This window comes from Xiphias gladius, chromosome 15 (genome assembly GCF_016859285.1).
Source record: "Xiphias gladius isolate SHS-SW01 ecotype Sanya breed wild chromosome 15, ASM1685928v1, whole genome shotgun sequence".
Lineage (NCBI taxonomy): Eukaryota > Metazoa > Chordata > Actinopteri > Istiophoriformes > Xiphiidae > Xiphias > Xiphias gladius.
In genome coordinates this window covers 18,280,442-18,306,215 of record NC_053414.1, presented here as the reverse complement: position 1 = coordinate 18,306,215, position 25,774 = coordinate 18,280,442, and the positions used below count along the sequence as shown (strand labels likewise).

Below are 25,774 nucleotides of genomic sequence, written 5' to 3'. Positions count from 1 at the left end.
AGGCTTTTCTGTCTGATATGGCTTACAACTGTAGCACAGGAGCTGAGCCCATTTCCATCTGAGTTACAAATGGACCTGGACCCAGTCCTGGTTTTAACTGCTGTTTGAGAACTGAGAGACGGGTGAACTGAACTGCATGAGGGTTTCTGAGGCCTAAGAAGAGAAAGAAGGATGAAACACTGATGATACAGAAGACCACGAGACAAATCGCTGGTATGTTGATGTCAGTCGATTTCAATCTGACTGAAAGCTGAAAAGGGTTTCTACGAATTACTTCTCCACTTTATCCCATAAACCCCCCCAAAAAAAACAAAAAAAACAAACAACTATATTTTTTTTCCTATCCTTGGAGATGTCAATCTCCATTACTGCTTTGATTAGGAAACAAGGCGGCTCTAGGACATCTGGGTCAGATTTGATTCAATCACCACACCCTTTATGACACTTCTTCCTCTGGTCTTTGCAGCATCACTGTCTAATCCTTCCTGGTCTGGTTCCAGACTGAGGCAGAAGCAAAACTTTCCACATTCCTGAGAATACAAGTACCATCCAGCAACTCCAAACCCTTACTAAGTCAATTATTGTAAGACACAAGGGGCGACAAACACACACAACCACAGACACTCTCATGCCCACTCATGCACACACACACACACACACACACAAAGATTGTATTCCCAAAAACACACATTAGCTCACAGAATCACACCACAGATAACAAACAACTAGGTCTCGACAGTGATTTACTGTACACAACCACATCAAGTGCTAAAGTTTCAGGAGGTTGAGGATATACTGTTTGTTACGTATAGGGCTCTCTGATTGTTAAAAAATAATCCCTACTATATACACACGCATGAACTTTATTAGGGGTAATATTTTGTTGAAAAATATATACGCCTTTGAATAGTCTGCTTGAAAAAAAAACCAAAAAACAAACAAAAAAAAACAAAACATAATTGACTATGTTATTGGCACTTGGAATCACTAAACCCGTTATACATACAGTGATCATCCTGCAAATAATTCAGTTTAACTGTAATCTAGTTTCTTGCCAAACATAATTTGTAATTACAAAGTTAAAAAGATCCATTATTGTCTCAGAGACATAGTGTTTAAAAACACAACTTCCACAAAAAAACCCAAGCCCAACCTTTTTTTAAAACAAACTTGACAGAGCTTTAAAGCCTTATTCTGGACTTTTTTTTCCTCTCTTTTTTTTTCTTTTTTTTTTTTCTTTTTTTTAGAGAAGTGGGGGGAGAGAAGATGGTCTCGTAGAGCATTTAATTGCTCCCTCTTTGACCAGAAAAACACTTGAACAAAGTAAAAATTCCTTTTTCAAAAGCGACTAATAAAAGCTTACACAGTTATTCTTTCCATGCAATCATATAAAATACTACATTTCTGTTTCCTGTTAGGCTATACTGGATATTTACAAGTTTTTTTCTTTTATCATACAGTAAATCTGTACAAGGTCAATCCACTTTGACACACCTTCAAAAAGATTCCGTCGTTACCGTGGCAATAAGGTGTTCTCTGGATTTTTGTGGGGGTTTCCGCGGAGACTGGAGCTCCCTCACAACTCCACCTATGGTGAAGAAAAAGTGGATTTTAATCCGTCCTGTTGCAATGGTGACAATCCTCAGCGAGTCCCTTGTGGACTCTTTCCTCTTTCCTATGATTCATTTCTCTCAGTTGGAGGAAGCGAGGGCAACGATCTTGGGGAAAATGAAGTTTGTGCCAGCCACATGACCAAAAGAAACATATGCAGCAATCCCTTAAGAGTTTCAGGTCCCCAGGTCTTCCAAATTAAACACATTTTTCTCCAGACTTTACTGTGGTTGGCTGCTGACACTGTCAGTCCTGTGCATTGATGGGGCTTTCTGCTGTTTCTGGGGCTGTGGTTTCAGCTGCTGCTGGTGCCTCTGGTGGTGAGATTGTTGTTGCTGCTGCTGCTGTTGCTGCTGCTGTTGCTGCTGCTGCTGCTGCTGCCTTTGCTGCTGCTGCTGTTGCTGCTGCTGCTGCTGCTGCTGCTGCTGTTGCTGTTGTTGTTGCTGTGTTTGCTGTTGGTGTGTTGCCTGGGTGAATGCGCCCTGTTGTTGGAGTGGGAAAGCTGCCTGCAGAATCAGCTGAGTAGACTGGTTACTATGAAGAAGACGAGTGCCCTGACAGAAAAACAGTGCAAGAATATTAGAATATGAAACAGTTAATACTCTTCATCCTTTAAATTCAATGGATCTCTCTTTCTCTTCTCATAAAATTCAACAATATACTTAAAATATATAGGTTGTGTAAACAAGAAACTATTTTATAATTACTCACTGCAGCGTTAAGAAATTTTTTTCACCAAAATAAAATATAACATGACACCTTGTCTTAAAGAGACTTATTTAAATCAATGATATTTGCTGCCCTCTACTGTTACCTGTAGAAATTGCTGTTGTTGCTGCTGCCCCTGCTGGCCACTTTGAGCCACTACAGCTGTCTGGTTTTGGCTGTCAGGCTGACCTTGAGGTGGTTGGGCTGGTTGCAGAGTCAGGGTCTGTGTCTGCCCTCCCTGCTGAAGTGACATAGACGTTAACACCGAATCACAGGGGGATAAAAAAAAGAAGGAAAAAAGAAATTAAGTTTTCTTTAGAATATTGAAGACCATTTACTTTTAGGGTGATCCCTCACATTAAGTTTCACTGGCATCACTTCTACTGTGGATTCTCTAAAGATCGAACTTTTCAAGATGTTTTTGGGCTGGAAAGACAAATGAAAAGGCCTGGGGTCTTGTGTATAAACTAATCTAACAACACCACCTGTTTTCTTGACAAATAATCTGCTAGTCTTTGGTCCTGTTAGTTCTTCTAGTAATTTCTAGGTTTTAAAAATTTAACAAAGAGTAAACAGCAAAAACTTTATCTTTAAAATTTCTTAATAATTTGGGGATTGGATTTAATCTCTTTCTGAACTTCTTTCGGACCAAAATACTGGTCTATGTTTTTGATTTACAGTAACCTTGTATTATCTACTTTTCGTCCCCAATTACCAATATCCTGTAACATTTTTTCCGAGACATCACTTATCCTGAGGAAATGTGCTGATCAAACAAGCCTATTTGTCCCACTAATACTAACTGTTAAAATGCATTTCATTAAACACCCTCACCCAGGGCCTCACACTCCAACCACAATCTGTCGGCACTGAGCAGGTGGAGGGTAATGTGCCTCACACACGTTCAGAGTCATGCGCATTCTTGATCTCTGCCAGATCCCTTTCTTTAGATTCTCTATGAGTCATAAGGCTTTGTCCTTACCTGTTGCCCACCAAAGGGGTTGTATGCGGTGACCACCTGTCCCATGAACATGGAGGTGGGCACCATGACTGCGCCACATGCCATGGGAGCTGTCACCAGCTTTGTCACCAGCTGCTGCCCTGCTGGGAACCTGGAGAGGGTGAAATGGAGAAAAAGGCAGAAGATGAAAAAACTAATTTAAAAAATACATTACAGTGTCTATTAATTATACTGTATGTCAACTATTCAAATCTACCTAAACAGCTTGTTTTCAGACAGGAATTCTGGTTACATAGGAGCAGTATTTCTCTGAGTATCAGTTTGGTTTTTGTCTTCTTACCGGATCTGTCGGTCCTGTGTGAAGGTGGCCACGGTTGTGCCTTGCGGTGTGTTGTTCTGCGGCAGGCTGGTGCTGATCTGCAGTACGTTGGGCTGCCCTGGCTGGGAAATCATCATGGTGTTGTACAGTGGAGCAGATACAGAGCCCTGGGTCTGGGGCTGAGCCTGGGCCGGTTGCTGAGGCTGACGTTGGGGCTGGAGATGGGAAAAGTGGGGAAGAAGCGAGGGAAATGAAAGGAATTTCTTGAGAACCAATGTCATATTGGTACCTGCCCAATTTGAACATATTAGCTTAACATACATCAAACAGATGATAAAACAATGAGTATACAGAGAATGAAAATAAATTGAAGTTGAAATCCCGGCAATTTCAACTCATTGTTTTTTTCCTATAGTAGCAAAAATGTCTATGTAAAAGGTCACGGCCTTTTACAGTTTTGGCCTGGGAAAGGTGCCACTCAAAGACATACAGATATAAAACAGATATAGTAAGGTGAGACTATTTGGCTTATTGTATGCTTGTTTCTGTAACAGTAGAGTATAGAGCGTGCTGCTTTAACTATATTAAATATGGCTATGTAGGCTTTATAGCACTTAACTGTCCCTGTGAGTATTCTGTGAAGTCTCTCACATGACTAAAAATACAGCATTCCCTGTGGCTCTTCCTGTCATCTGAATGAGTTGTAAACAGTACAGCTCTACAGAACAGGACTGTGTTTCTGTAGTTTGAGAAATTCTCCATAAATGTGACCAACAGTGTCAGTTCACATTACTGACTTCTCATGACCTTGAATATAGTATAAGTTATCGTTCAACCTTTCACTTTATGAGTTACAGATGTGGTCAATTTAAGAAAATCATGAATGGTCCATACTCAAAATCCATCATAATCACACAGAATGCAAAATGCAGACAAGACATTTTGGTCCTATCTGAATTTGCACAAAGAAAAGGAGCATTTCCATGGGTGCTGTGTGTGTGTGTGTGTGTGTGTGTGTGTGTGTGTGTGTGTGTGTGTGTGTGTGTCCCACCTGTGTAAGGGCATTGGTCTGCTGCTGTAGGCTCTGCTGAGGGGGAGGTGCCTGCTGCTGGATGGTGAGCTGCTGAGTTCCTGAATGGACGGGGTTAATTGGTGTTTGCTGGACCTGACTGGTCAAAGTGGTCGTTTGTTGGACCGACCCCACCTGAGGGAGCTGTACATTCATCGCTCCACCCTGCTGCTGCAGCAACATCTGTTGCAATCGAATAACCACAAGTCAACCCACAGTGGTCTGTGTGTACACTGCATGCAGCTATTTTTGTACATTCATTTACTCGATCTCCATCTGTGTGTACTGTAATAACAGGACAATTTACTGAGAGAGAATCTCTTTACGGGCTACACATGCAGGTAGTGAATCTTTGTTATGGCAGTTTCCAGTTATATTACATAATACATGATTCAAGTCCAGATCTAGGTCAGGTAAAGCCATGCACAACACAACAGGAAAAGAAAAACCACGATACACTGAGGGATGTTTTAAAAAAAAAAAAAAAAAAAAAAAAAAAAAAAAAAAAAAATGGGAGGTGCCAGAAACCTCAATGCCACTCCTAAGATCATAATTGTTTTCAAACTATAAGTATGCAATTTTACAGCAAAAGAAAACAAATGATATTCAAACAATAAACTTCAAGGTTACGGAACCGGTTTATGTTATTAGCCGCATAAGTGCTGGTTATGTTCAGTTTGTCTTTCTTCTGCCCAACCCTCACTAAGTGAAACTGAGGAAGAAAGAGACATATGAGGGGAGGAGAGAAATAAAAAACAAAGGAAGAGAAGATTTCAAATGACGAGAAATTAGTGAACAACACTATATAATGTCCCATTTGAGACAGTAAACTATTGACTAAATTTAAAGCTCCAATATATAAATTTTGGAAAGTAAGGTAGTGCTAGCATGAGACTCAAAAGCAAAACCACTCCTCTACTCCCACCCCTCCATCTCCCTACTCTGTTACGCTCCGTCCAGCCCTTCACCTACATTCTTGTCGTGTTCGCTGTGTCAGCTTATGCGGGAGTCAGGAGCTTGCTAGCCTGGGAGTCAGCCATTGACATGTTTTCCAGCAGCTAATACTAGCTTGACGCCTCAGTGCCAGAGGAGTAGTAGAACCAGAAGCGTGTTCATGTATAGGTTTAAAGCAGTGAGCTCCCGACCTTGACTTTGGCCTTCTCTGATTGGTTAGTATTGACAGCAACTCTCCACATTAAGATTGTGTTATGCGAGTTGTGAAACAGTTATGAACAAATGTTTTGGAGCACATTTCAACTAAAAAATATTAGAAAAAAAGTTATATATTGTAGCTTTAATAAATATGCAATGAGCGAACTCAACCTACATTAAATGCTTATTTATATGAAAGGCTACATTTTACACTGTTAAATGCTGCTGCTTTGACAGCTATTATGTGAGTGTCTACATCTTACCTGTATGCCCTGTCCCTGGACTCTCTGCAGCTGCTCTTGGATGTGTCTGAGTTCCTCCTGCTGCCTCTGGATGTTGGCCTGGATCATTCTGGTCCTCTGCTCCAGCTGCTCCTTTAGGTGCTGCATAGCATTCACCTGCGCCGAGAACTCCATCACCGGCTGTGGGTGGAGAGAAAAACAACAGGACACTTACTTCACCAGTATTAACTATGTGTATCTGCAATTAGCAGTAATTGATGTTCATTATGAAACACTTGCAAATGAGTATAACAAATTCCACAGTAGGGCTGCAGCTAATCATTAGGCTGGAGATTATTCTCTCCATTCATTGATTTATCATTCAGTCTTTAAAACGGCAGAAAATAGTGAAAATTGCCACAATTTCCCAGACCACAAAGTGACATCTTCAAATGCCTTTTTTTGTCCAACCAGTAGTTCAAAACCTAAAGTTAAAGACTTTGCTATTATATTATACAAAGAAAATCAACCAAGCAATCACCTTCGCAATTAATCGACAAATCGTTTCAGCTCTACTCAAAAACACATTATTATGTGACGAAATGACACAGATATAGTACCATCATTCTCACCTGTACGTTTGTCTGTAGCTGCTGTGGCTGCTGTGGTTGTTGTGGTTGTTGTTGTTGTTGTTGTTGTTGTTGTTGTTGTTGTTGCTGCTGCTGCTGCTGCTGTTGCTGCTGCTGTTGCTGCTGCTGCTGTTGTTGTTGAGTGATCATGCCTGGAGTCACACTCTGGCCTGTGGTCTGAGAGCTCATAGACTGCAAATACACAGGTAATCACCAGTAATGAAATGTATGAATTTCCTTAACTCCAGTGCAGAATAAAACAGCAATAAGCAAAGTAAATTCCATGTTTAAATGTGATTCTTATGTTCACAAAAATCAGCTTTTGTACAAATAGAACGTTATGGTTTGCTATGTGTAATTATTTTTGGCCTGCAAAGTCTCACTTGGCTGCTGATGGATGAGCGACGCTGTGATGTCATCTCCATGGTGGAGGCTAGTGACTGCCGAGGAGGCGTGGCTGTGTCCATGTGTAGCTTGGAGGCTGTTGCTGCAGAGAAATAATCACTGATGAGCAAGAGTCCTATTCAGACCATGCTGCAGTCTTCTTACTGCAGGGCTTCAATCATCCCATTACACTGCAGAACTGATGTGTCACTGACTCCTCTTTAGAATATATGTCAGGGTATGACTGATTAACATTATGTATGTACATTCAACTGTCAGTGTGAGTTTTAGTGTGTGAGTGTGTTTGTGAGAGTGTATGTGTGTGTGTGTGTGTGTGAGAGAGTGTATGTGTGAGTTAGAGAGTGTGAGAGTGTGTGTGAGAGTGTGACTTTGTCCCCTTACAAGTGCAAGTGTTGTCAGAGACATGCGATGAGGACTTCCGGGAACTCCGCGAGGAGGTTGAGGGTGTTCGGCTGTGGTCAAATCGCTCCAGAGCCTCCTTGAGGCTGGATGTATTCAGCTGTGACTCTGAGCCAGAGTCCTGACTCTAAACAAAGATAGGCAGAGGAAAAATGCACATGATAGCCGATCCTTTAAAAATAAAAGTTAGACTGCATACAGATGAAAATGATGGGGCTTATGGGTAAGTGACAAATGGATCACTCCAGATAAAATCCATTAAATCTGATAGAACCCACGACAACATACACTGCACATGCTTTAGCCTGCTATCCTACCAATACATAGTAGTTGATAGCTATTAGATGCACAGGCCAAAAGGGTCATTTATAAACTAATGTAACTGCATTAATGTGAGAATAACAACCACTCTCCTAGTGTTGTATCTGTTTGTGAATTCTATCCAAAGTTTGATTCAGTTGTTGTTTTCATCTTGATCCAATTACTGACCAAAGGGAAAGTCCCAATAATTGATTTAACATCAGAGAAAAAGACAGTTTTGTAGATAATGTAACAAGAGATGATAAGAAATGTTAATGGTCAAAAAGAAGGAGAAAAAAAAAAAAAAAAAAAAAAAACGGTGGAAAAAGAATGCCTTTGACTTCCTATTGTTTGAGACATATTACATTACAAAGTTTGGGGGTTTTATTTTGTTAGCCTTTTGACACATGTAATACTATGGTGGCTCCTAATGAAGCTGAATATATTATTTTGTGTGTGTAATATATTGTAAGTAAAACATTTCAGTCAATCAGTTAATCCAAGCTCAATTACACCACTGATATTGCAGTTTTGTCTCATACTCAGGCTTAAACAACAAATCTACATATTCAAAAAAAAAATTTAAAAATGAAAAATATATTTTTTAACACATTTTATTGCATACATAACATACTGTATTGTTATTACTTTAATAATATGGATCATGTATTTATGAAAACATGAGTGTATGAGTCTAGATGATTTCTAGTTGTAATTCCTCACCTTATCCACAGTGACCTCTGGGTTAGACTCCTCAATACCCAGCTCTCTGCGCTGTTCTACCCTCACCTCTGCATAGCTGCATTATGGACAAAAAAAAAAAAAAAAAGGGGGAAAAAAGGGAAACATAAAAGGGGGGGGCGTTAGGGACAGCCAGTTACAGGGAAAGAAAGTGGTGTGCATGAGAGATGTGAAGACAATTTCAAAAACCTTCGTCACCAGCAAACAGATCATAAAAGTGGATATGAGGAGCCTTTTATTATTACGGACTCTTCACAATGGTTTGAAAATGTCTAATGATCACAACAAAAAATTCTCTCATAAATGTCCTATCAGTAAAAGTGAACAGAGAACAAGGAAAGATTAGACAGCATTCAGCTGCAGCACCTGACTACTGTGTGTGTGCAGACAATAAACTCAGGCCTAGAGTTCCACTGGTGATAGGTGATGTAGTAATGTGTCTGCAGCCAGATCCACTGTTGACCTTTAGTCAGGAAACGGTAGTAGCAAGACTTCCCTTTACCATACTGCATCACTGAACAGGAGAGAGACGGAGGCAGACAAGAGCAGAGATGTTAGAAACAACAAGCAGAGAAAGGCTTTTAAAATTCTTTACAAAAAATTGAATAAATATGAGCCCTCACAGTGTTCGTGACACTTGGCTAGCGTCTCCAGGTCATCCACATGGTAATAGTCGTACCCTGATGTTCCTAGAACCTCGAAAGGCAGGTAGCCTATGATTGGCGGAGCTCTGAAAAGAGGAAATGACATCACTATTAAGTAAGACTGACATGAAAATCAGAGGGTACGCACAAAGACCTGGATCTCAGAAGTCAAAGTGACCTAGACCAGTTGGATGCTCTTAGGCGTCAGTGGAGTGAATCAAAAGAGGACAAACCTGATGCAGCTAAAATGTTCATATCTCAAAGAAATTAGTATGATGTAAATGTAATGCTCAGGTTATGCTCTTATGGGACTACTTTTTATGACATATTGTCTGACTCCATAGAAATCTAGGTGTTTACAGTTTGTCAGAGTAACCAAACGTGATATTGTTTAAACATGGAGAAATCAAATCTTCAGACTGTCTCCTGAAAGACATTCATAGTGTTGCACTTGGTTGTTCATGTGAAAAGGGGACAGAAATAGTTGTGTGAAGATTGAAAAAGGAGAGCCTGAGGAGTTCAAACCCTCGCTCCCTTCTCACCTCCTCACAGCTTACCATTCACGGCATGGAGTGGGTGTGAATTTCCGATGGGCCGTTTCAGGCATTTACAGAAATGGTCGGACATAGTTTTCCTAATCCAACTACTCTACCTACTGACAAGCATTTCTGATGCAGTATAGTGGCATGCGTTTGTTTGTGTGTTTACCTGTGGTCTAAGAAGAGGAACTTCCATTCTAAACTGTGCCTGGAGGTGAATTCTTCATTGGGCTCCTCCACTGTACACATCTCCTATGAATATTAAAACCGAAAAACAAACAACAGGAGAGGAAGTTTATTAGATAAACTGATTAATCAATGTCTATGTGATTTTGCATGAGTTTGTGTGTGTGTGTATGTGTCTGGAGTTTACCTTGATAAACTGAGGTTTGGCTAGTCGGACTGTGGCTACAAAGCACACCTGGTCATCAAACGCAGGTTGTAGTGACCGTTGTAACACCCCTGCCAGACCATTCCTTGTCACATTGGGAACTACACAAAAGAGACAGAGTCAGGGAATATACACTGTGGTTCTGTGTGGCTCCATAGGTAGGGCATGGTGAGTGTCTGACTGATGACTGATATTGAAAGGTATTTTAATTAATAAATAAAAATTATATAATATATAAATAACTTCATACTAGTGGACCTTCCCATGAACATGAATGCTTGTTATGCAAATCAGCAAAGATATAAATATTTTAGCCTTTAAGTGACTGTCACCTGACTTAAAAGTCTTTTAGCTGATCGAAAATTTCTCCCGTGCAATATTGTTTCAATGACTACAATTAAAAAACATTGCTATTTACATGACTTACCGTTGTTGAGTGACTTGAAGTTGCCGATGAACTTAACATATTCGTAGACAGGGGGTTCTTTGGGGTCAATGGCCCCTCGTAGCATATGGCAGCAGAACTCCATGTGATTCTTAGCTGGAGAAAAACATCAAGTAATCAAGTTACTGAAAAATAAATATGTTGTGGCATCCAGTAAAAAAAACAAAAATAAAAAAACAACAGTTCTTGTGTCTAAAATGTTTCACGGAGCAGAAAGGAAATCATGACAAGACAGTGACAATGAAGCCCAAGCATCATGCAAAAACTAAGCCAGTATTTTTAGACTTTTGTGTTAATGCATTTTGCATCACTAAAAACCAACTGTGGGTCTTTGTTAAGATGCTCCAGTCTGAGAAGATGGCTCGGGGCTATGATTATTTTACATCCAAAGAATTGTTTCCTAACAGAGAAACGCAGGATTTATACTAAACTAACAAAATTAGCTACAGAGCTATTAAAATTTTACAATATTTTTAAATTTTTAATTTTAATTCTTGACAGACCTATATACAATATGTGTTATTACAGTCAGTAAGATAAATGTGAGGTTTTAGTTTATCTTGTTTTTTTCCTTTCCATGTCATTTTCTTTGGATATTAAGTTATATGAATTTAAAAAAAAAAAAAAAAAAAAAGATAATGAAACAGATAATAGCTCCAAGCTGTGCATCCTGGTGTACAGAGGTAAATGTTAAACTGAACAATACTCACATTTACCACCAAAGACACAGTACAGTTATATACGATTAATACAATTATTGGATAATGTTGAAACAAGCAGCCAGTATGGTGTAAAAAGGCTAGGTGTTACTGACTCTTAAGGTAATCGGAGCTAAGGCTCTCTGGGTCAGTGGGGTGCGTGGACAGAGCCTTGTACACATCGGAGTGTTCCCCAACTGGCAGGAAGTTTAACAGATTCTGGTCCACCAAGTCCGCCTGAGGAACAAACACATACTTGCATGAGAACCCACACTCAAATCAGGAGAAAGGCCAAACCCTATTCAGCACACATAGGTCATTCTGACATGTTAAATCTGAAAAACCACAAAAAAAATTTCCTTTTTAAGGTTGTTCTACAATACAGTTGATGACTAATACATACCAGGCTAAAGAAAGAACCAGTGTTACTCACCGGTAGGTGTTCTAGTAGTGAGGTGACACTCTCGGAGACGTAGAGAATGTTCCCATCTGTCATTATTGCTATAAAGAACCCATCCAGAGCCTGATAACGGAGGACAAGACAAAAAGAACAGGGTGATTTGTTGGTCTACAACACGAGTAAGTAAAAGATGGAGTATGATTTTGTTTAATCCTGAAAAGATTTAATATTGTAATTCAAAAGAAAAAAGGCATTGACAATGTTTCAGTGACACTGCAGTTTTTTTTATTATAAAATATTGCGTGTATTTGTTGAGGTGAATTAGAAATGAACTTCAACAGCAGCAACATAACAGTGAATATAACACCTGTGTGGTTTCATAACAGGCAGGATTACAGTACAAAATGTGAGATTTCTGACCTCCAGCATGAGCTGGGTGAACTCTTCATTGCTAAGAAATGGAGGCTTCCAGTCCTGCCTGATCTCACTTGATTCCGACTGAGCTGCGATCTCTGATGAAGGAGAGAGAAAGAAATTTGAATTTTTTAAGAAGAAAAAATATAATAAAAAGGTCTTCCAGGAAAAGGCCCGGAGAGTAAAACAAGAGGAGGCGACAGATCATAAAAGACTCAACACAAAAACAAAGCAGGCAATAACACAGGCTACCATGGTACAAAAATGTATTGATAGGTCAAGGCTGAGAGTGAAAACAAGGCAGTTAAACAGAACACTAGATAACAGTGCAACAGTGCTGTGGCAGCTGACAGTTAATTATCACAAACAGCAATAAGATTGAGGATTAAAAGGACTAGTAACCCATGCACAGTAACATTTCAGCATAAAGAAATCTTTGTATTCAGGTGGGGAATCAGCTATGATTATGACTGGAGAGACAGTGAGAGGATGCAGATGTAAAGCAGCTCAAACACAGAATTCAAGAATGGCATACTTATTAATTATAACACATTATGTCAACAATACATAGTTGGAAGGTTAAACTTCATAGTAATGTACAAAGTACTCATGTCTCATAAAAACTGTAATAAAAACATGTTTCCGGCTCTAGAAATGAGAGTAAACAAGCACTGACAACAGTGTACACAAGAGTGAATGAGAAATCTAAATATAGAACAAGAAGTGTCCGTCCTGCGAGGTGGTCGACATAAACATAGGAAGTAAGGTGAAGATGGCAGAAAGCTCTAACCTTTGTGTTTACACAGGAAGTCAATGCTTTTCTGCAGGATGGTGGACTTGTCCATCTTCCTGGTGTTGCCTGGCAACATTGTGCCGAGTTCCTTGATGAGGACATTGAACTGGTCTCTCCGTTTCTTCTCGGACTTGTTACGGGACACACTAATATCCAAACCACAGTGATAAATTAATTTCTAAATTTTCCGTCCGTTTTCAAATACAGGAAAAAGACAACAACTCAAGAAAAAGGGCAGATGTAACTGCTTTGTCATGCGACCCTGGAAACGTTGAGGTTAGAACAGCATGGAAGCTGTGTATGGCATACGATGAAGTCAGTTTTGAAACAGTATATTCTCTACAGGCGCTTAAAACTCTCATACCCATCTACAAGTGTATGTCTGGTCATGACACAATCTTTTAAATAACGTGATGTTTTATGAGAAGGATTGGTGTATTGATATTAAGCACATACTATACTAACCACCTATATCTAGCTTACCGTTTCGCTTTGTCCTTTTCATCTTCTTCCATCAACCCATCAAAGATGCTACAATCATCCCTATGAGAAGAGAAAAAAGTATTTACAGGCCTCCCATCTCATTTTTTGCTTTCCTGTGTGTGCATGTTTGTTGGCAGCTTGAAAGAAGATACGCATTGTTAATAATAGTTAATGACAGATGTTGGCTAATGAGAGGATTCCTACATGCCAAGAGCAGGTTTATTTTTGGGTCACACTCACAAAAACAAAACAAAAAAAAACAAAACAGAATGAGAAAGAGAGAGAGAGAGAAGGAATGTGTTTTGTTTGCCAAGAAGGTTACAAGTGCATTTGTGCAACAAGGCATGTTCTTGCCAATGTTTCAATTCATGTAGGTCTGACATACTCTGATTTGTACTGATGGTCATTATTTGGAACTGTAATGTAACATCTTTAAACTGGATCAGTTTAATGTCATAAAATGGGGGAGAGAAAGAAAGAAAGAAAATCAGTGTTCTCTCAAGATGTTTTTAAATTGTGGCATGCAATTTAACAACAACAATTCCATAAATATTTCCATTTGCAATAACTGATTAATAATATGTTTTTGCAAACCTATATATCTGGACACAAGTTGTACTTGTGTATAGTGTATATGCTTTTCTGATAAAAATCACGTAAATATCTCTGTGGCACCGTACAATTTAATGCAATTCAATAAAACTGTTCTGCCATAAAGTCCACTTTTATGATGCCGATAATCTTCAGTCTTTGTTGACAAAGTCATGGAGGTGCTAATATAATTATATGTTTTAGCACTGACGTCATAGTTAGTGGTGGTGTTTTTCATGGACTGTCTAATATTCAGAATTGATCCTAAAATTCTTGCCCCCTCATGTATGTAAAGAGGAATGTAAAAAAAAAAAAAAAAATAGAAAATACCTCTCAATATCATGTATCCCAGTACAAAACCCCCTTTAACTCAGAAAAAAAATAATAATAGAAACTTTGTTAAGGTAGAATTTTATGGCAGAATAGCTGTATTAAAAACACATTAGTTTGTACAGGTGTACCTATTATAGTGGTCACTGAGTGTATTGTGTATTGTGTGTGTGTGTGTGTGTGTGTGTGTGTGTGTGTGTGTGTGTGTGTGTGTGTGTGGTTGTTTTGCTGCATACCCTATGCTTGATGTCATGGTGGCTGCTGATCAGGGCTGTGGCTGGAGTGAATTGCTCTTTAGGCGTGAGGTAGGCATTTGGAAGACCACCTGGAGAGATAGAAAAACAAGGCTTGTATTAGCTTAAGTGCCAGTTATATATATTCCAGTTCAGTGCACTAAAAATATTAGTGAATGGTTTGGCACGCAGTGCACTGCAGTAAGAGCCTGAACATGGTCTCAATTTTCGTTCTATTGAATGAATCAAACCATGACACCAAGAAATATAATTAAATCAAATCACGAGATCCCGAAAGATTCCCAAAGATTCCCACCCCTAATTAGTTGCTTTCATTTTAAACAAATTTGCAGCTGCGTACATGTCGCACACACAAAACACACTCATCCTGAGAAACAGGTTAACTGATCAGATCTCCAATGAGAACAGGTCAAGCCTTTAGAATTAGGTCAACGTGATTCAAACTCCTTGCTGACACATGCAATAAAAATCAAGTATTCATGTATGCATTTATGTACGTGTTTGTACATAGACAAGCACATTTAGTATTTCCAGTATGTTTTTCCACCCAGTGTGTCATTCTCCAGATTAAATCACAATTATCAGCATTCCCAAAGGGTTAAGATAATTGGCTTACTATAGTGGCTACTTTTAAACTTCAATACACAAGTGACTAATATTTCTAGTGTCAGCTTAACTAGAAAAATGAATCATAACACAGATGTCAAAATAAAACCACATTTGTGGTCAGTAAAATATAACATATGTTGCAACAAGTGTTAGGGAACATATCTAAATAGACTGTAATTAGATTTACTCAGTATATCAAAGAGTTTCAAGTTTGGTCATGCAGATAATTCTTTTTAACCATCTTTATCACAACACAGCTCTGTGTGTGTCTGCGTGATGTGTACATGTGTGCAAGTGTGTGTAGTCATTTCTCACCCCACTACAGCTTATGCACGCGGTCAGTTAACGTCTTGGGTCAGGGGTCTTAGAAAGGGTTTGGGGTCAAAGTTGACTCTACGGTCAAAACTAGTGTTGAGGTCATTGAGGTCACGAGAGGGCACCAGACAACAGGAAAGACATCATGGTCAACCCAACCTGCGGGAGATATCAGAGCAGCAAAATGGGGTCACACGGGGTCATTGGGTCAATTGGGGGCAGCTTTTAGCAATTTCTCATCTTCACTGCCACGAGCTGCCATAGTGAAGAAAATTCATTCTTTGCGAAGTCAAGTTACAACTGCAGCTAACAAATTATGATTCTCATAAGCTAAAAAGTCCTATACAGAAAACAAAAACATCTTGGTTGTAACTAAACTTAATATGAGAAAAACTCAAAAATCCCTTTGTTTGATATTTTCTGAGATATTTCACCCTGTCCATTTTTAATATGATAGCTTACTTACATATCCAGTTAATCAAGTTTGTATTTTATCATGAGGTGGAGCAAACAAATGTTATCATAATGTTATATAGTAGATCACCTTTACTAATTTAACAACCAATGACAATTTTACAGTGTGTCATTTAGCATATAAACAGCTTAATAATAAAGAAATAATTAACAACTAATGAAACACATTTTATGAATGGAGACTTTATAAAAGGTCCTGAAATTCCAGCTTAATGCGCCACAATGTATTTTAAGTATGAATAACTTGTATCGGTGCAGCAAGAAAAAACCTGGATTAAAGCAGTTATTATGCTTACATTATTAGTATTAGTAAAAGTACTTCAGAACGTCTTTTGGAGCACAGTGACAAAATTAAAAAGGGGATTAAATATCTTTTAAACTTACTTTGTGGAATGTATCCTTGCGGACAAAAGTAGCTGTTTTAGATCCTATCCTTCCAGGCAGTGACAAATCTTCATGTGTGAGCCACACTTCACCTGCAACACAAAAAACCCCCAGACTGAGTAACAAACACATCACTCAGCCTGTGTTCACTGTTTACCTTGCATGCAAATTCTAGAGGCCAAGAGGGTATGTAAAAGTGTTAGTTTCTGAAAATTCAAAACAGGAAATGGATATGAAGAAATTTTTCATGATTTGGTTTGGTCAATAAATTGTCAGAAAATGCCTATGACTGCCATCTTCAGATTGTTTGTTTTGTTGGAAAACAGTCCAAATCTAAAAAGATTCAAATATGACTGTAGGATTAAGTGCACTGCAACTAATAATTATTTTTATTATCAATTAATCTGTCAAGTAGGTTTTCGCTTGACCAATCAATTGTTTAGTCTATAAAATATATACATGTCACAAAATAGTGACAAATAGCTGTACAATTACTGAAGCTCAAGATTAGGTCAAGAATTGATCTGACCTACAGTCAACAACCCCAAATATATCCATTTTACAATGATAAAAAACACAGAGAAGCAGAAAATCCTCACAACTGGGGAACTGGAATCCATGCCTGTTTGGCTTGTTTGCTGGACAAAAATAATTGAAAACATTAGTCAGTTATCAAAACCGTTCATTGAGTATTGAGTGACTGATCAATTGTTCAATTGATCAATTGACTAATTGTTTCGGCTCTAATATTTCCAATATATTTTAATGAGCCAACTATTTTCTCAATTAATAATTACTCATTTGGTCTATACTAAAAAAATGCCCATCACAATTTCCCAAAGCCCAAGGTGACCTCTGCAAAGTGTTGTGGAAAGTAGAACCAACAGTACAAAACCTAAACATACATATTTACTATGACATAAGATAAAGAAAAAGAAAAAAGAAAAGCAGCAAACCCTTCTAATGAGAAGCTGTAACTAGAGATTGTTGGCATTTTTGCTACAAAAGTGATGCAGACCAGTTGAATAATTATTTCTGTAGGGCTGCACCTAACCATTATTTTCATTATCCATTAATATGATGAGTATTTTCTCTTTTAATTGAATCTCTTAAATTTCTGTTCTACATTTGAAAACAGTGAAAAATTCCTAAGGCTATGTCATCAGTTGGCTTGTTTTGCCTGACATCCAGTCCAAAACCCAAAGATATTTCGTTTACTATCATTTGTAACAAAAAAAACCCATCTAATTCTCACTTTTGTGAAGCTAGAACCAAAAAAAAATTGGGCATTTTTGCCTGGAAAAAATTAAATTATTAGATTTTCAAAGTAGCTGCCGATTTCAATTTTTGTAGATCGCTAACCGATTAATCGAACTGGCTAATCTGCACATTTCAGCATGCCGGGAAATTTGTTGTTGTCGCGAATAGTCTGAAAGTTTTGTTCCCAAACTTGTCAAGCAGTCCCAGACACCAGTTGGACAACAGACCACCACTTGGATCAAACTGTGAATGTACCCCATTTAATAGGATTTTTGCTGTAAGATATGACTGTAGGCAGGAAGGTCACAGTGGGTTCCCTGAAACCTTTGGTTACCGTTATCACCCTGCTAGTTTCTCTCAATGCACAGATTTTGGTGTGAGATAATAGTGAGATTTCGGTATTTTGTTGGGCCCCATTTCGAGGACCCCATGGTGGCCCCGGGTCCCTTTCGGGGGAGGCTCTGGCCTGACCTACAGTCATGTATTCCTGATGGCCAATAAGTGAAGCCTCATAGACTGAGCTTCTTCATTGGCCGATCCTGCTCCCCGTACACCATTGCCAATGAATAAACACTGATATTAACAATATGGCCCCGTGGACACCATGCAATGCAGTTCACCGAAGCAAGCATAATCTTTCACAAATGCACAGCAACATTTTTAATATACCTTTTAGTGCCACAGGTGTTCGTTATACAACCGAAAGACAGCAACCCATATAGCTAGCTAGCAGGCTAACTAAGCTTGCTACCGAAAACTGCCCATTTAACTCAAGAGATTTAATGCTCTTACTGCCCCCGTTTCCTCCCGCTACACCCGCAAACACTGAATGACACACTTGTGACAGGTAAAGCGTTTCGCGTTTGTAAAATTAACAGGAGGAATATCAGTCCCTATCCAGGCAAGCTGGCGCCGAGCCTCAAGCTGTCACGCAACAACTGACATTGAAGGCAAAATAATCTGTGAAATATTACCGTTGGTCCTCAAACACCGCGAGAAAACGCAGCCTTAACATCCGAGCGGGGCAAGATCCTCGCAAAATCCGACAAAAGCATAAATATCGGTGGCAGGGAAACGTCTAAACTCGGCGATGGTGGAAACATTTTCGCGGCAGATGTATGTGTACACACACACACACACACACACACACACACACACACACACACACACACACGCGCAGAGAGAGAGAGAGACACACACACACACACACACACACACGTACACACTGAGAGGGCTACGCGCACACGCTCGCCCACTCGTACACATAGACACTGGCGGCTCTGAATGTGGGTCACTGGGCCTTGCTCTCCCTCAAGCGTGCGGAAACAGTCCCGAAGCCTCCTCTGCAGTCCGACCGCTTCCGCACGCTACAGAAAAAAAAAAAAGAAAAAAAAAACACACACACATACACACACAAACACACACACAAACACACACACACAGACACCGTTTACCGACCACAGCGGTCGTGCTATTTCACAATCGGCGATCACCGCTGGCTTCGGCTATTTGCATTAGAAAATCCTTACCTTCGCGAATAATCGACAGCAGCCTCCGTGTTTTGCTTACTTGAACGTTGCATCGAGATGGTGGGGGCCGGGAGGACTCCGGGTTAGGGAGAAAAACAGGAGGCCTACTTCATATTACGACGTACAGTCATGCGCAATAGAGACAGTAGGGCGCACTATTTTGCAAGTACAGTAGTAGCGAAACGGAGAAGATCTTCAGAGGGGAAATGACTCCGCGTGTTTTTGTTGCCTTTCCAGCCAGCTTAGTGCCACCCAGCTTTTTGATATGATAGAGAATAAAAGCACCAGGTAGCGACTCGGCCTCCTGACATGCAAATGAACGCATTCAAAGCGAGAATGACCAGGATAGTAGCCACAAATATCGTCCGGCTCATCAGTATGTTATCAAAACATTTGCATTACACCCAGATTTAAAATGTCAAACGCGGCCCTATTTTAATATTTTCACAATTATATCCACGTGCATTTTAAACATCCACCGTGTTATTTTCAGGAAGTTAGGTTAGGTTGCAGTGAATGAACCGTGAATGTGACATTGGATGGTCGCCAGGAGGGTGCAGAGCCGGGTAGGGATGGCCCTGCCTTATGGCAAAGGGGTTTCCCCTTTTATCGACGTCCAATCACAAGCTCCACAAGCCGTGACGTGACACCTATACTGTGTCGAGGTTTCCCCTAAGTTCACATTATAGTGCAGTTTTGTTTTGGTTTGGTTTTTTTTTTAATAAAAGTAAATGTAGCCTGTAATTGCTTGACACAAAGTTAACAACGTTTTTCAATATAAATTCAAGATTCATAAACAGACAATGTAACATCAGAAGAAAGAGATGACATAGAGGTCTGGTCACGTAAGGGCTGCAGTAAACATATACAGTGTAATGGTTGAAGTGATAGCTATTAATACCGTTTTTTGTCTTCATGGATGACGGCTGTAAAGCTCTCCAGTTAGGGTTACACCACTGTTACTATAGAAATGTTCAGCCTTAATTTGCTGTCAATTCATACCTACATTTAAATCATTCGAGATAAAAAAAAAAAAGATGCTGTTCATACATAATCACTTACAGCTGTTCATTCTTAAATGATCATTTTAGAAGTACAAACAAAACACTAACAGCTACTATTAAAGACCAGCACCAGCTCTGTCGAAGGAAGGTTTAGTTTGTCCAGCAAACCAGAGCTCCTTGGCCCCTGTGCTTGTTTACATAGATGTTGGCATACACTAAATGCAACATGTGACCTCAATTTTTCTTCACCATCCTCTGCCCCCCCCCCCCCCCCCGGCTTTAACAGGCAAGGAGATCTCATAAGTGACACGTAGAAATGATTAAGCACTGTTGAAGCAAGTTAGAAGTCGTCATCAATTAGAACAGAAAAATAACATTTTACCAATAATGTGCATAGAGCATTGTAAAATCCATAATGTACTGTATATGTTTAATGTAAAACAGCAGTGCATGGCACCAGCTTTCCTATTTTCACACGCTTGTAATTCCAGCCTTAGGCTTGTTGTCCATTAAAACAAGTACTTTTCATTAGCGCTCCTCTAGTTTACTTAATGTATAACAGTGCCAACCTCATTAATTCTTTCCTCCTGCTTGGACTTGTTATACCGCTGACTGCATCTTCTCAGAATTTCTCTCTGCCTCATTTTCCTCTCTTCAATCTCCTTCATCACTGTGAACTCATTGTGCCCCCTCGCTTTCCCTTTGCTCCCTGTCGTCATTTTCTCTTCTGGTTTGTTCGGATTAGTCGTTATCTGCCTCTTATGGATTCTGCTTCCTAATCTTTGCCTCCCCCATCACACCTTCCTGCATTATCCGTATTATATAGTCCTTAATTCCTCTCCACAGTCTCAGATTTTTCCCCTTCTCTGCTCTCTTTCTTTCTGTTCTTCAGGTCATCTGTTGTTTCCTCAGGTCCTCACTCTATATTTTCCCCCTCTTGTTTTTCCATCTCCTTCGTGTCTCGCCTCCTCTCCTGTTTTTTCTTGATAATATTCTTTGAAATTGTCTTTCCACATGCGACTTATACTTCTTTTTGGCCTTTTTTCTCTGCTGCGTCTCCCTTTAATCTCTTCCTCAGCATCTCATTTTTCCTTTTCTTCACTCCCAGCTTCTTTTACTTTATCCAGTCTTCCAGAGTTATGCAGATCTACTCCCCATCCTTGCTGCCTGCTCTTCTGGCTTAACTCATAAATTACATACACCTTCTCTTTGTCTCTTTAATCACACATCCCTCTTTTCGAACCCATCTCATATTGTCTTCTAACAGTATTATAATTGCTATAACTTTATTTCCTGTTGATGTTCATAGCTACTTACCTTGATGTCTTCAGAAACTGCACTGTCAGGGATGATGGGAATTGTCAAATAAATCATCACAACTGTATGTTCTTAAGAATACAGATATAGACACATTGATTCAGCGTTTCCATTGAATATGAGTGAGAAACTATTGCGGCCTTTATTCTTGTGCATCCCATCTCACATTAAAAAAACTACTCTCTTGTGCAAATTCTGGGATTTCTCCAATTATTCCTGCGTACAATGATCCTTTCGTATGCACATGACAGACATACTGGGGTTAAAGTTTTTGATAAGTAAGTTCAATAAACCTCGTGTGTTATTCATGAGATTCAACACTTGTATATTTTCTCCCTACTTCCTGCCCATCTGCTCATCTTTCCATCTCAGAGGTAAAAAGCCTTTCAAGTGAACACATAGACAAACTATCGACAACAACAATATAGCACTTAGTGTTTGAACGGCCCATCTCTATTTTTACAAATGTGACAAATCCAATGAAGCCACACTCTTTCCTCCTGACAAATCAAATCAACGCTTCGGTCTGGTTCATTCCGGGGTGGTTTTGCTTATTGAAAAGTCATGCCACACTGTTTTGATCTGCCTCTCACGAACTGGAACTTATAAAAAAAAAACATGCTCAAAAGTGTGATATTATGTTCTCTCTGCTTGTCAGTACATCTAGGAAATTGTCTTTTGGAGCCATGGTCACTCAAAAAGGGTAGCATCCTTTATGTGCTGGTAAAATCCCTCCATTTAAGTGCTATACCCCACTTGTACCTGTTCTCAGAGATTGAATTACAACAGGGAAATGGAAACCATGCAGAGTGCTGTGGGACATCCTTTTCCCACACAACAACCGTTTAATCTCTGACAAAAACTGGGCATTGTGCCACATTATATATCAACTCCTGTATGTGAGTAAGTGGAGGAGAGACAGAAAGAGACTGTGTGTTGTTAGGGGACATGTAACCACATACAATTGTGGTCAAGCATGTAGCTGTGCTTTGTGTAAGATACACTTTAGTGTATCAAGTAAATAGAAATCCATGAGTGAAATTCATATCTGCAGGAAACCTGGGTCAATATCATGATAATAGTAATGGATCTTAATTGAAGCAATAAAAAGGTGAAACGATGAAAATATTGGCCTTTTATCGCTCCCTTTCAACTAAATACCTCATTGGCCAGTTGGTATGAAGGCAGTACAATGAAACATTGGCATGGATCATCAAACCTGACCGCTGCAGGGTGGAGTGTGTGTGAGCCCATTTCACACACAACCACATACTTTCACGCGGTCTGACCAGAGGACACATCGCCACCTCCCTCCTCGCCACCACTGCCAGGTTTCACTGTTGTCCAGCGTAACGACCTTCATTATTTTTTTCTCAACTTTTTCTCTCTTGGATTTTCTCATCTCTTGCCACTTTTTTCCAGCCTTCCTCTCAGACTGTTTCCGTTTTTATGAGGCGTTTCCCCACCATCCAGCTTTGATTTTTTTTCCTCTTCCCCTTCTCCAGTGATGTCGTCTCTTCTGAGGGAGGAGATGCAGAGAGTTTTATTCCGACCTGCAAAACAGAAACTGGTGGAGTTTATTGAGATTGAAGAGCCGTCGCTCGGAAGACATTTTCTTTGTGTCTCAGGTAAACAGCTTTCTTGTTGAAAAACTGAAAGCAGTTTTTAATGGTTAAATACGTTCGACCATTAACACAATTTCAAATCTATTGTTCTTACTATAAATCCTTCTGTAAAATGTAATTATAATACTTAACAATCTTTATAATAGATTTTTCTTTTGCAGATATAGTACAAAATATTATTTTGGTTCTAAAGAAGCTGTAAGGAATTGTGCTGAATATATCCTCGTACCATTGTATTAAACACTGACTTTGTGAAGTCTTTTAGCTCTAAAAGGTTAAACTTTTACTGCAGATGAATTTCTTTGTGCTGCTCTGCACCTGTTTACTTGTAAAGAAAAAAGACGTTTTTCCATTTTTCTGCAGTTGCAGAAAACAAAGTTGTGCAGTTATGTATAGTGCAATGTCAAGTATCTGAGCCATCCCTTAAGTCTGGATCCAAGAAGTCCCACACCAAACGCTCCAGCATACAAGACTGCTACAGGCGGATGGAGATCTGGTCCCTGCAAGACCTGACTCTTGTTGATGGAAGGGACCCTGATGTGGTAAATAACCAGATTTAATTATAATTTTCACTTGCTTAATATTGCCACATTTGTTATAGAGAGGAATGGAGGGTATGAATGCCATATATAATATAATATTTTATACTTTCTATAAAAATGTATCCCTAATCACTATTTTACTCTGTATAGTTACAAAGGCTTTGAAAGGCTTTCACGTAGTAATTTATTTTATTTTACATGTTACATGCTAATCTTATGGTGTTTTGCGTGGACCCTAGCAGGAATATCAACTGTCTCTCATTGGGATCCTAAATAAAAACAAAATAAATAAAATGTGAGAATTTCAACACAGATATACCTATACCTATCATCATACCTATACCTATATGATTGTGCACAACTACCCCAATTATCTGTTTTAATAATGCAGAAATCTGGGCTTGACAGAAAAAAATAAAAAAAAATAAAATAAATACTAACTCAGGGTCGAAATAGTTTTGTCTGAAGCTTCCAGCTGCATTTCCTAAGTCAAACAATGGCGTTTTCACGGTTTGGGATCAAACACGGAGATTCCTCAGCATTCCATTCGTCCAATGCCAACATGTTGCAGTCGATACTTATAACAGCACCTGGTGTGCTGGAGACGTTAATTCATGCCCTTATCAACATTATTTCCTATTTAAATAAAAATAAATCATTCAAGCTTTCACCTCCCAGCAGCCCACCTGCTTTCATACTGGTGTTACTTTACATGACTGTTAGAACACTGTGTCAGCTCTGATTTTAAAAGGGGTTATGCAAAAGATTTATTTTTTGTACAAGTAATACTATCTCATTCTGTGTCTATGTGTCCTCTGGCTCCAGGATGACCCCTGTTTCCTGCTGCACTTTGACCAGGTGCGGGCCGTGACGGCCGTCAGCTGCTCAGCCAAGTACGCCATTGTGCGTACGCTGGTTGCTCTCAGCGATCAGCATTGTCAGAGGTCACTGGACCTGCGGAACTTTGACTGGGCCTACATCAAGCCCTGCTCCTTCTACTCCAACAGAGGAGACTGTGTTGTTCTGACACAGATATGCTTCTATGCATTCAATTTGGTTTGTCTGTCCATGTGTCCCGTGCCCCTGGATGCATAATGAAATGAAACAATGATTGTGTGTGTGTCAATTAAAGGGTGCATGTGTGTGAGTAAGTGTTGGCTTATTGTTGCTTCTGTTACACTACTAGGGCTTTGATGTGGAGTTATTCACCGTGGAAGTGTCTGTAGCGTTAATATTCTGCTGAATTTATTTTCATGGAAAATGCAAGTTTCAAGCAGCTTGGTATTTGTTAACTGTGTAATCTTCTTTTGTGATCTTTTAATTACTTATCCCTGAAAGTATTTGTGCTAATGTAAAAATGTGAAGTTCAAATGGAGAAGAAATAAAACATTTCCAGATCCCTTGCCTTTCTGTGTCTTCAGCTGTCTTAAAACTACACAGAATTGCTCATTATGTAATCACTATATGCAAACAACATTTTACATTTATTTTGTTATGCTTGCTTGAGGTGGAGCTAATTTTTAACTAATTTATATAAGGCTGTAACTTATGAATAATTGCACTTTGGATTAATCTCCTGACTATTTTCTCAAATAATCACCGGATTGCTTGGTTTTTAAAAATTCAGAAAATTATTTTTTTTAAATGCTTGTCACAATTATCCAGAGGCCAAAGTGACACCTTCACAGTGCTTTTTTTGTCCAACCAACATTCCAAACCTCAAAATCATTAAAACTATTAAAAGGAAAAGTAGAAAATCCTCACATTTGGAATATTGGGACTATAAAAAATGGCCTGAAGGATTAATAAAATAGTTGCAAGTTAATTTTCTGTCAATGGTTTCAGCTCAACTTGTATATACTGTGGAGTAGTTTATAACAAAGCATCATATTTTATAAGTTCCTCCTGTTTTTTGAAGTAAAAACCTTTATTTGTAAAGTTAGTAGTAACTACACCTGTGAAATAAATTTAGTGGAGTAAAAAGTACAACATGTCCCTCTGAAATGTAGTGGAGTAGAGGTGTCATAAAAATGCAAATACTCAAGTAAAGTACCTCAAATCTGTACTTAATTGCAATACTTTAGTAAATACACTTGGTTACCTTCCACCACTGAGCCTTCTTAAACCTATTATGGTATATTTTATTCCAAGAGGACAGGACCACGATTTACACAGGACTATTTTTTTTTTTTTTTTTAAATTTCCACCTGTGGTTCAG

The 25,774-nt window shown here is 39.1% G+C and overlaps 2 protein-coding genes across 6 annotated transcripts; one reads left to right on the top strand and one right to left on the bottom strand.

The window, feature by feature from the left end:
- Positions 1-726: 726 nt before the first annotated feature.
- clockb (clock circadian regulator b) lies at positions 727-19,630 on the bottom strand. 5 transcript variants are annotated; one of them, XM_040145779.1, is made up of 24 exons: positions 19,069-19,630; positions 16,280-16,419; positions 15,422-15,580; positions 14,480-14,568; positions 13,323-13,382; positions 12,837-12,985; positions 12,053-12,144; positions 11,666-11,755; positions 11,349-11,469; positions 10,517-10,630; positions 10,072-10,190; positions 9,868-9,950; positions 9,139-9,245; positions 8,882-9,029; positions 8,498-8,573; positions 7,457-7,601; positions 7,054-7,157; positions 6,674-6,862; positions 6,084-6,242; positions 4,651-4,851; positions 3,621-3,814; positions 3,302-3,431; positions 2,426-2,560; positions 727-2,165 (listed from the first exon to the last, which is right to left on the bottom strand). In XM_040145779.1, exons 4-24 carry the CDS (start codon positions 14,494-14,496, stop codon positions 1,833-1,835), a joined length of 2,766 nt encoding a protein of 921 aa, XP_040001713.1. In that variant the 5' UTR covers positions 14,497-14,568; positions 15,422-15,580; positions 16,280-16,419; positions 19,069-19,630; the 3' UTR covers positions 727-1,832. The 5 variants fall into 5 exon arrangements, with proteins under 5 accessions (XP_040001713.1, XP_040001712.1, XP_040001714.1 ...); XM_040145778.1 differs by having other exon boundaries at positions 16,280-16,371; XM_040145780.1 differs by lacking the exon at positions 19,069-19,630 and adding an exon at positions 18,762-18,832 and having other exon boundaries at positions 16,280-16,371.
- On the top strand, positions 18,562-24,885 carry si:dkey-245p14.4 (uncharacterized protein LOC563576 homolog). Its single transcript, XM_040145782.1, has 4 exons — positions 18,562-18,655; positions 22,895-23,017; positions 23,378-23,556; positions 24,382-24,885. Exons 2-4 carry the CDS (start codon positions 22,897-22,899, stop codon positions 24,649-24,651), a joined length of 570 nt encoding a protein of 189 aa, XP_040001716.1. The 5' UTR covers positions 18,562-18,655; positions 22,895-22,896; the 3' UTR covers positions 24,652-24,885.
- The last annotated feature ends 889 nt before the right edge of the window (positions 24,886-25,774 follow it).